Source organism: Cynoglossus semilaevis, chromosome 8 (assembly GCF_000523025.1).
Source record: "Cynoglossus semilaevis isolate Cse_v1.0 chromosome 8, Cse_v1.0, whole genome shotgun sequence".
In the NCBI taxonomy this organism is placed as follows: domain Eukaryota; kingdom Metazoa; phylum Chordata; class Actinopteri; order Pleuronectiformes; family Cynoglossidae; genus Cynoglossus; species Cynoglossus semilaevis.
Genome location: NC_024314.1, coordinates 29,632,704 through 29,642,363, shown reverse-complemented (window position 1 = coordinate 29,642,363; position 9,660 = coordinate 29,632,704). Strand labels below are relative to the sequence as shown.

The 9,660-nt window shown below is 43.6% G+C and overlaps 2 protein-coding genes and 1 long non-coding RNA gene across 5 annotated transcripts in view; 1 reads left to right on the top strand and 2 right to left on the bottom strand.

The window, feature by feature from the left end:
- Positions 1 to 967: 967 nt before the first annotated feature.
- On the bottom strand, positions 968 to 6,985 carry LOC103383121 (uncharacterized). Of its 2 annotated transcripts, XR_003050482.1 has the most exons (9): positions 6,649 to 6,985; positions 5,770 to 5,855; positions 5,633 to 5,698; positions 5,384 to 5,498; positions 4,036 to 5,193; positions 3,323 to 3,426; positions 2,493 to 2,933; positions 1,212 to 2,238; positions 968 to 1,099 (listed from the first exon to the last, which is right to left on the bottom strand). It is a non-coding gene; the product is annotated as an uncharacterized LOC103383121 (long non-coding RNA). The 2 variants fall into 2 exon arrangements; XR_003050483.1 differs by lacking the exon at positions 968 to 1,099 and having other exon boundaries at positions 2,043 to 2,238; positions 5,384 to 5,427.
- On the top strand, positions 1,316 to 3,427 carry LOC112487424 (DEAD-box ATP-dependent RNA helicase 42). Of its 2 annotated transcripts, XM_025058157.1 has the most exons (7): positions 1,316 to 1,449; positions 1,532 to 1,590; positions 1,931 to 2,047; positions 2,227 to 2,295; positions 2,687 to 2,782; positions 2,895 to 3,005; positions 3,287 to 3,427. In XM_025058157.1, exons 2-6 carry the CDS (start codon positions 1,549 to 1,551, stop codon positions 2,985 to 2,987), a joined length of 417 nt encoding a protein of 138 aa, XP_024913925.1. In that variant the 5' UTR covers positions 1,316 to 1,449; positions 1,532 to 1,548; the 3' UTR covers positions 2,988 to 3,005; positions 3,287 to 3,427. The 2 variants fall into 2 exon arrangements, with proteins under 2 accessions (XP_024913925.1, XP_024913926.1); XM_025058158.1 differs by lacking the exon at positions 1,316 to 1,449 and having other exon boundaries at positions 1,538 to 1,590; positions 2,898 to 3,005.
- A 1,040-nt stretch (positions 6,986 to 8,025) lies between the features above and the next one.
- ano2b (anoctamin 2b) overlaps positions 8,026 to 9,660 on the bottom strand; it is a 21,645-nt gene continuing 20,010 nt past the window's right edge. The window contains exon 23 of the mRNA XM_017034166.2: positions 8,026 to 9,286. Within this exon, the coding sequence (XP_016889655.1) occupies positions 8,912 to 9,286 (375 nt within the window). The 3' untranslated portion in view covers positions 8,026 to 8,911. The remainder of the gene's footprint in view (positions 9,287 to 9,660) is intronic.

Sequence of the window (9,660 nt, the reverse complement as noted above, 5' to 3'; positions counted from 1 at the left end):
AAACGGGCCCGCGTCATGTGACCCAGTTTGATTGGATCGTCAGTCAGAGTCACAGCCGCTGCTTCACCCGGGATTTCTGCTCTGTATTTGAATGTGAAATACTCGAATTCGGCGATTTTTACTTAATAAAAAGTCACTTGAACGCAGCACTCACTTCACGACAGAATTAAAAAAAAAAAAAAAAACGAGCCACGCTGCCGTGATAATTTCCTGAAATCTGGACGATAATTATCGTCAACATAATGAGGGTAAGTCACACGAAACAAAACACTCACAAACAAACTAACGATGAATAACTAAAATTATTAGACCACGTTTCAGGAGAAAATGTCTTTTGGAACCAAAGAGCAAAAACAATCATTCCGGGTGTTTACTGCAGCGGAACAACTGGTTTGATTGTAGCATGTTAGTAATATGGATCCATTTGGACCATTAAGAACCAGAACCTGTTGTAAAACAAACACTCGAACAGAACATGTGATAAAAGCTGTCTAGGTCCGGTGTCCAGGTGTCCACGGTGTCACCGAGGACAGAATAACGATGTGCTCTGTATATGCAATATGTTTCTAGGGCTGAAACGTGTATTTACTTTATGCCCCAAAAAATGTATAAATGTATGACAGTTCAAAACGTTTGGAGAAAAATTTAAAAAAAAAAATATATATATATATATATACACGAAATATAAAAACAGAAAATGTATTTTAATGCATGCAATTTGTATTGAAAATGGCAAAAATATATTCTATCTCAAATTATTAAAATTTGACCAAAACTCCTCACTGTTAAAAAAATAAATCCCCCAAATCCCAAAAAATACAAAACATTCTCCAGTGGAAAGATTTCATGTTAGAAATGAAAAAAGAAAAAAATGTGATCTAGGTTTTCCATGGGGGGGTTACCAGTCCGAAACAGGTTTTAGAATTTGAAAATTGACCCCAAAATAGATTCAAGATTCAAAACTATTATTTTCATATTCAACAGAAACAAAGTTTTTCAGCAGTGAAATTCATTTCCGTCAACAGTGAAGCTGTTACCAACTGTGATGTGTTCAGTGTCCAGCAGAGGTCCTCGCTGAAGTGGACGTCCAGGCCTTGCTCTACCACATATGTGAAAAGAATGCAATAAAAAAAAAGCCCCAAAACATGACCCTGACCCTGACCCTGACCCCCCAGTAACCCCCCCTCAGTGACCTGTCCCGTGGTACTGACCTCAGATGAACGGCGTCCTCCTTCGTCATCTTCCTTCATTAGTACCACCACGACACTGCTGTCACTGAGCCGTACAAATATGTAGCATGTAGGCTACGTAGCAACAGCGTCCACCGTGGAGCGCTGTCCCTCAGACCCACGTCTCTCTGCCGGACTGGACACGTCTGTGGAGCGTCTGAATCCACGGACCAAACCCACAGACGGTTAGAGTGGAACCGCGGTTCTGACCCGCAGAACAGTAAGTAGTTTGACCTCTGTGACCTCTGTGAGTTCTTTAAAGTCTTTAAAGTGTGTGTGTGTGTGTGTGTGTGTGTGATCAGACCCGTCCTGGACCAGAATGACTCACGTCCAGAGGTTCCATGGAATCCCCATGTCAAAGGTGAGTCTTCACCGACTGCTGGTACCGATGGCTGTGACTGTAAAGTACCAGCACCGACAGAGGTTCAAGTTCCTTCAGGAACAGTTCTAGTGACGTGAGTGCAGTGAAACCAGTTTGAACCAGTTCAGAGCGGCGTCTGAGGTCAGGTTCACTTCAAAGTACAGCCGCTCTGACTGTACTCCTGCTGTTGTTCTGTTGTACTGCCCCCTGCTGGTCCCTGCACACTCTGAGTCTGGACCTGCTCTGTCTTGGTGTTTCTCCAGATGTTTGGTGGGTTCAATTCTTAATTTCAGTCTGCAGATGGCGCTAACGTAGGAGCGTCTGTATTTTGTGGTTCCAGTCGATGAGAGGTCTGTGTAAAGAAGAGGACTACGTCTTCCTGGGGACAGACAGGACCACCGCAGACAAGGACGCAGCGGAGACACTAGAGGGAGACAGAGAGAGAAGCAAAGACAGAGTAAGAAAAGTCTTCAACCAAACACCGACACTGGGGCAGTGGGGCAGTGGTGATTAGGGTCTCAGGTTCGAGTCCACCGAGCTGCCAAGTTACCACTCAGGTGCTCTGAGCTTGGCACAGTCCCCACTCACTGCTGCCCCCTGCTGACTGTGGTGATGGTCGTCTTCATGTCGTTCCAGCTCCGCCGACGACTGCAGAGAGAAGAAGAAGAAAAAGAGAGGGTGAGAGAAATGGAGGAGAAGAAGAAGGTCAGTGTACACACACACACACACACACACACACACACACACACTCTGTTGTCAGTGTTTCCACTTCAACACTCCACAGGAAGTGGATGACAACATCAGAGGGAGTCGCTCTCACCTCAGTGTGGAATGTTCCTCACACACACACACACACACACACACACACACACACACACAGACGACCCCAGTCCCATGTTTACCCGTCTACATGTGGGACGACATCTTCACAACTGACCAGATGGTTGATGACCAACGCTGTGCTGTGATTGGACGATGGACTGAAGTTTCAGTTCATCAGTCAAAGACAAGTCCATCTGGAGACCAGTGGACCAGAGGTGGAGACCAGAACCATGAAGATGAAGATGAAGATGATGAAGATGATGATGTGTTTCAGGAGAAGGAGGAGCAGTGGAGGAGTCACGTAGAAGAAATGACCTGCAGCCAGAAGACCAACCTTCAGGAACGTCTGTCCAGAATCAGAAGATTCAGGGTGAGGATGTCTGTGAGTCTGTAGTGTCTGTAGAGTCTGTAGTGTCTGTAGAGTCTGTAGAGTCTGTCTCCTGAACATTCTCCTTCTTCTTCTTCTTCTGTTTGTGCTCCAGCAGAGGTTCCAGAGGAGGGTGTTGGGGGAGGAGCCAGGACTGGAGAGTGGAGAACGAGACCACATTCTCAACCAGCTTCTCACCAGAATGTAGATCAGGAGATGTTCGCAGGTGAACGTCACATGGTAGAAACAATATACATATATATATACACACACATATATATAAATATATGTGTATGTATACATATATGTACACATATATGTGTACATATATGTATACATACACATATATTTATATATATGTGTGTGTATATATATATGTATATTGTTTCTACCATGTGACGTTCACCTGCGAACATCTCCTGATCTACATTCTGGTGAGAAGCTGGTTGAGAATGTGGTCTCGTTCTCCACTCAACATAAAGGGTGTGGCCTCCATCTTGACCACAGGTTTACAGACGTTTCCTGGACCATCTCTGGACTGACCAGTCGTGGTCTTCAGCTGCTCAGATCTTCAGGTTGTCGCTGGTCACCTGGTTCGCCTCCTGGTCCAGAGCGTGGAGCGACTCTCCCTGGACCTGCCTGACCTCCTGCAGATGTAACTGATTCAAGTTAAAGTCGATACTTTTGGTCCGTTTTACAGCTTTTCCGATCAAATAACTTCTGGCTAACAATCGACTATTTCTGTTCCGCTAACTGTTCCCCAACTGTGCGGCAAGCTTTTCAACTTTTAGCACCAAATTATTTGGCTAAATCTAGTAACAATTGTGCAGGACATCTTAGCACCAATGCTAAGCTAATTTTCTCAAAATAAATAAATAAAAATCATCTTTGCCGTTTCGTTTCTGCTCCTCTTTTTTCCTCCAATATATTTTGGTTTCTTTGGTGAAACTCATTTGACTTTTTATGGACTTGCGTTGTTTGTCGTGTTTGTTTCAGTGGCTGTGGCAGAGTGGTGAGTTTAGGACCAGAAGGTTTAAGGTTCAAGGCCAGCAGCTGTTCAGTTATCAGCGTGGTTTGTGTTTCTGGGCCTTTTTGTATTTTTATTTTTTCGTGATAGTAAGACTATAGTCTTACTTGCTACCAGTTAGAGCGCCCCCTTTCCTTTCAGCAGTAAAAACAGTTTTCTCGTTTTATCATATTTCTGGACAGTAAAAGCATCGAGGAGTCAGACAACAGATGACAGTTCCCAAACTAACCTCGATCCTTGGTGTCGTCACGGACTCCAACGACGCGTTGCTGCTTCGGTTCGCGGCCATTTCTCTAACATTTGCAGCATAATTCAGTACAAAGAGTTGCTGTGGTTGTCCTCCGGCTGCACCGACAACAGTCGCCTGTTTGAGCCGCACGTATCGATCAGTCAGCGTGTTATGTTGCGACTTTAGCCCCGTGTGTTAGCGAAGAAGCGGCTTGTTCTGTGGGGAACTGTAACGATGACGAACCCACGAAGAAGACGGAACATTGTTATCGAGGGTACGAATTTACGTTTTCATTATTTAAGCGTGTGTGAGAAATTGAAGTAAAGCCCTTCAGGTGTAGCAGTAGACCCACATCGCCCTCTACTGGGCCGGTGGACTCCACGCCAAGAAGTTCGAATGGTCTGGTTTCTGTTACGTGAACGACATCGTCCTTGAGCTGCTCAAGTAAGAAAAGAAACACTTAAAGTTTTTTTTTGTCACCGGAAGTGAAACTTTTGTACAGCGTTTACAGAGTGTTTACAGGACATCAGGGCCGGAAGAGCTGATCCTACACCGTGAGTTACCGACGACGCCATCTTTAAACCGGTAAGTCCGTTTTACTGTGAGTGACTTTTATTTTCCCAACTTCTCTGTGGACAAGTCTTTTCTGAAAATGTGCGTCTTGGGTTTAGATCGTGGCCAAAGTCATGGTGTACCGGCCGAGCGGTGGTCCGTCAGTGGTCCGTCAGTGTCGAGCCGATTGGACGTCACTATTATATATGAAAAGAAATAGATTTAAACCCTTCACAGGTATTGACAACGGAGTGAGCGACACCTACTGGACAAATCCAGTACAGATGAAAACAGTGTGTATAAAGTTTGACTAAATCAATCAGTTTAATGTTAAATAGAAAACGATGGCCTTTGACCCCTGGTTTACCAAGAAAGTAACTGTGAAATTCTCATTGCTTTAATAAAAAATACTGCATTTTGATTGACTTGTTTCATTAGTTACTGTTTAAAGTATTAAGTAGTAGCACAAAGAAACGTTGTCTTGACTTCATCTTGTGTTTTAGGCCAAAAGAAGAGGTTTAATAAAGTTGCTCCACTCCTGATGATGGACCTTTGACTCCTGTGGTTCAACATGTGGTTCAGAGAACGTGATCTGTCCATCTTTACCTAAAGTGTTAAAATAAAGTTACTTTACTTTGTAACTGAGGTGTTTTTACATTGAGTCAAAGGTGAGTTCCTTTAGTGTACACGTGTTGGTTTATAACTAACTAACTAACTAACTAACTAACTAACTAACTAACTAAAAACCTCACTATGACTTTGACGGTCAAAGGTAACTCAGTCATTGGTTCAATACCTGTAAATAAAGGCAGGTCACACCTGCTCCAACAACGTTCTTTACTGTGGAAGGTTGACAACAGTCTGTCAATCAAATACAGCTGCTTCCAGTAAAGTTGAAGAACAAGAAGGAGCTGGAACAACAACCAGAAGCTGAGACTGTCCTATCAACAGTCGTACAAATTCAAGGAGTTCAACTCTACATAAAGCTAATGCTAACACCACGATGACATCATCTGTACAACAATCCACTGAAACACCACCTGACCTCAGATCTGCCAATCCTGGAGAGGTCGGAGGTCGTGGTCACTTCCTGCTCACCTCCCATAACCACCTACAACACACAAGGTTGGAGGTCACTGTTGACCTACGAGGACACGCTGCACAGCGACAACTTCACCTCACCTGATTGGAGAAACGTCAACAGTGGCTTTTACTCCACCCTCTGACGTAGAACCGTTAACAGTCGGGTCACTTTATTGGACGGCAGTCTGTCGACATGAACACAAAACCAACCTCCATATAAATATATATTAATATGTCAATATATGTATATATACACATATATATGTATATATATATATATACACATATATACATGTATATATGTATCTTCAAATACAGGTATGATTCTCTTATTTCTGTTGTTCTACTTTGAGGCGAGGGGTCGGGGGGTGGGAATTCTCAAACACAGGGTCACTTCACAATCACATACTGTTTATAAACAACGACCAAGAGCTGAAGGAAAAGGACGAGTCGTTTCTTTATTCGCCTTCAAAAACTCTTCTCTTCCACGACGTGTCGTTCAACAACTGTTGTCCTTGATGAACCACCGGTCTCACCGTCTCACCGTCGTCAGATGACGTCAGCCGATGGTGTCAAAACATTACACACCTTATGTTTGTCACAACTTCAAACTACAACACAGCAGAGGATAACTCTGCTGCTCCACGTGGACATTCCATATTGATGACGTCATACTATTATTATCCTACGACAGAAACCAGAAGGTCTCCTCCTCCTCCTCCAATGATGATGATGATGATGATGATGGACCGGTCGTGGTCCTGCGGTCGGACCTTCTGTCCAGAAAACTCCTGTCAAAGACCAAGTCCTTCTTTACACCGACAACAAGGAAAAACCAACTACGAATCATTCAACTTCCAACAACAGCTAACGTTAGCTGCCGAGACACAAATGCTAACGTAAGTCTCACTGACGGTCTCGACCGAACGACCACCGTTTCAAACTAAATACAACCGACAATTGTTTTCAAAAACCCACCATTTTAATGAGTCAGACTGAAGCCGAGCCCGGGTTTGTGACGTCAACGTCCGCTGAGAGACTGGTGGATTGCAACCGGAAATAAGGACCGTACAACGTATTCATACTTCCGTTATACAAACGTTCCAATATCAGCGAGCCCCCTACAGGTGGCCACTGACATTAACATTTTTATTTTTGCTTTTGTCTCTTAGAACTTTTTCTTTGATAAAAAGAGCGACTGTAACAGAAAAGCTTAAGAGTGAAAATCTACAAAAATAAATAATTTAAATATTATGCATATGTAAATATATATTTTTTATATACCATATATATAGTATAAATATGTCTATATAAATAAATATATATATAAATATATGGTGAACTTTAGTCAATCCTAGAAGGATGACATCCAAACTGAAGTCATTCTTGATGAAGAAAATGTTTCCTGTGAATCATCTCATTCATTCGACCACAGACCTAGTTAGTTAGTTAGTTAGTTAGTTAGTCTTAGTTCACTGACCAAACCAAGTGATTCCGAGTGAAGGTAGTCACAGAGAGGATGTGACAACATCCACAGCAGTACTGAAAGGCAGCGTTTCTTCTTCTTCCTATAACATCGTTCATGTGATTAATTATCACATTTAACCCTGAAAATACAGGTTATTAAAACAACACCAGGGGCTGTGACGGCCTGGCCCGTGGTAGCAGGAGTGGCTCCGCCTCGATTGGGGCACCGTGGTCAAAAAGGCTTCACATTTTTGTATATATATATATATAATATATATATCGAGTGAAGGTAGTCACAGAGAGGATGTGACAACATCCACAGCAGTACTGAAAGGCAGCGTTTCTTCTTCTTCCTATAACATCGTTCATGTGATTAATTATCACATTTAACCCTGAAAATACAGGTTATTAAAACAACACCAGGGGCTGTGACGGCCTGGCCCGTGGTAGCAGGAGTGGCTCCGCCTCGATTGGGGCACCGTGGTCAAAAAGGCTTCACATTTTTGTATATATATATATATAATATATATATAAACTATATATATATATTCAAGGATTAATTTCCTGAAGCATGCCATAATATATGTATATATATATATACACAGTATATGAGATATATATTTCAGTATATATTTCATTGTATAATTCAGTATATATTTCATTGTATATTTCAGTGTATATTTCATTGTATATTACAGTATATATTTCAGTGTATATTTCAGTGTATATTTCAGTGTATATTTCAGTGTATATTTCAGTGTATATTTCAGTGTATATTTCAGTGTATATTTCAGTGTATATTTCAGTGTATATTTCAGTGTATATTTCAGTGTATATTTCAGTATATATTTCTATGTGACTGCAGGAAAGAAGAGCTCAGCTGTGTTGTTTGATGATCATTCAGTTTTTTAATCCTGTGTGACGACACAGATCTCGGACCATTGGACCATCGGACCATCTGACCATCGGACCATCTGACCATCTGACCATCTGACCACAGGAACACACTCAGGAGTCACAGTTAAAGGCAGCTTATCTGTCATTGCACAAAATGGTATAAAATTACAATTTCAACAAGAAGAAGTTCACGACAAGAGTGTTTACAGTAGTACTACAGTCAGACCACTACAGTCGACAGCCGGTGTTGAACCAGAGGTTGTCCTTCCAATCCTGAAGTCAGAGCTGTGACATCATCTGAAGAACGCCACGTGATGCTGCGTTTACCGAAGGACAGAAAACTTCTATCTTTACTCCGATTCTACACAGGTCTGGATTCTAACCGGCAGCCGCTGTTGCCCGTCAGCACGCAGGCAGTCTAAAGACTAAACGGTTCCTTACTTCTTACTAATTAACTTCAGAATAATAACTAATGTGAAATGAGGAGGAGGATGAAGAGTCACAGCTGCTGCTGAACAACAACAGTCAGAGCTGTAGCTGTTCATTAACAAAGACTTTTATTTTGAAAACCTTCTCCAGGTCCTGACACCTGAAGAGTCTCGTCAAAATAAAAGTCTCTTCAAAAAGAGGAAACGGTCGAGGAGAGAACAGAGCGGTGCCCCCCCCCCCACATGGTCAGCTCCATGTTGGACTTATTGCTCGTCTACGCTAATAAGCTAATGTTTGTCTCTAAAACATCTGAGTTCATTTACTGGAGTTCTGTCAACAGTCGAAGGTGAGAACCGTTGGAAAGTCACCAGTCCAGACTCGGTACTTGACACCGAGGTTCAGGTTCAAACCTGGGCTGCAGGCAGTTCCACAGAGAACCTGCGCCGCGTCATACCGTGGTGTGTACGGAGTTCTCGTTCTCGTTCCTCGGTGATCGGGGACTCATTCTGGAGAACTGGCTGAAGCTGGCGGCCCTACACCGGGGCCTCGCCCCCTCTCCTCCACCTCCAGCTGCAGCCTGGGTGGGGCACGGGGGCAGAGTGCTGTAGCGACCCAGGCTGGGGAAGCCCTGGTCGCTCAGCTGTGCCGGCTGGAGGTTGGGTTCCTTAGTGAAGAGGCTCTGGATGAGCTGGAACTTTTCCTTCTCCTCTGTCAGGAACAGTTCCACCAAGAGCTTCTTCTCCTGCGTCAGCTGCTCCATGATGGTTTTGGGGACATCAGGAATGACCCAGGCCACCACCAGGCTGAGGAACATCACGAGGTTCTGGAGGAGGAGGAGAAGAAGAAGAAGAAGAAGAAGAAGAAGAAGAAGAAGAGTAACATAAACAAACAGGAAGTGGAAAGAGTTCCACTGGAGAACTCTGTGGAACACGTTCTTCCCACGTTCTGTTCCAACACCTGAACGTCTCTCAGCCTACGTGGGGACCTGACGTCTGGGTTTGATAGCATACTGCCACCTACTGGACTGGAGTGTGTAGTGTCATGGTCTGACCAGTGACTCCTTACACCTTGATGGACCAGTCACTTTGATCCTCCTGGTGAGCACCTCCTGGTGAACACCTCCTGGTGAACACCTCCTGGTGAACACCTCCTGGTGAACACCTCCTTCTGTTTCTCACTGTTGCTTCAACACCTCCT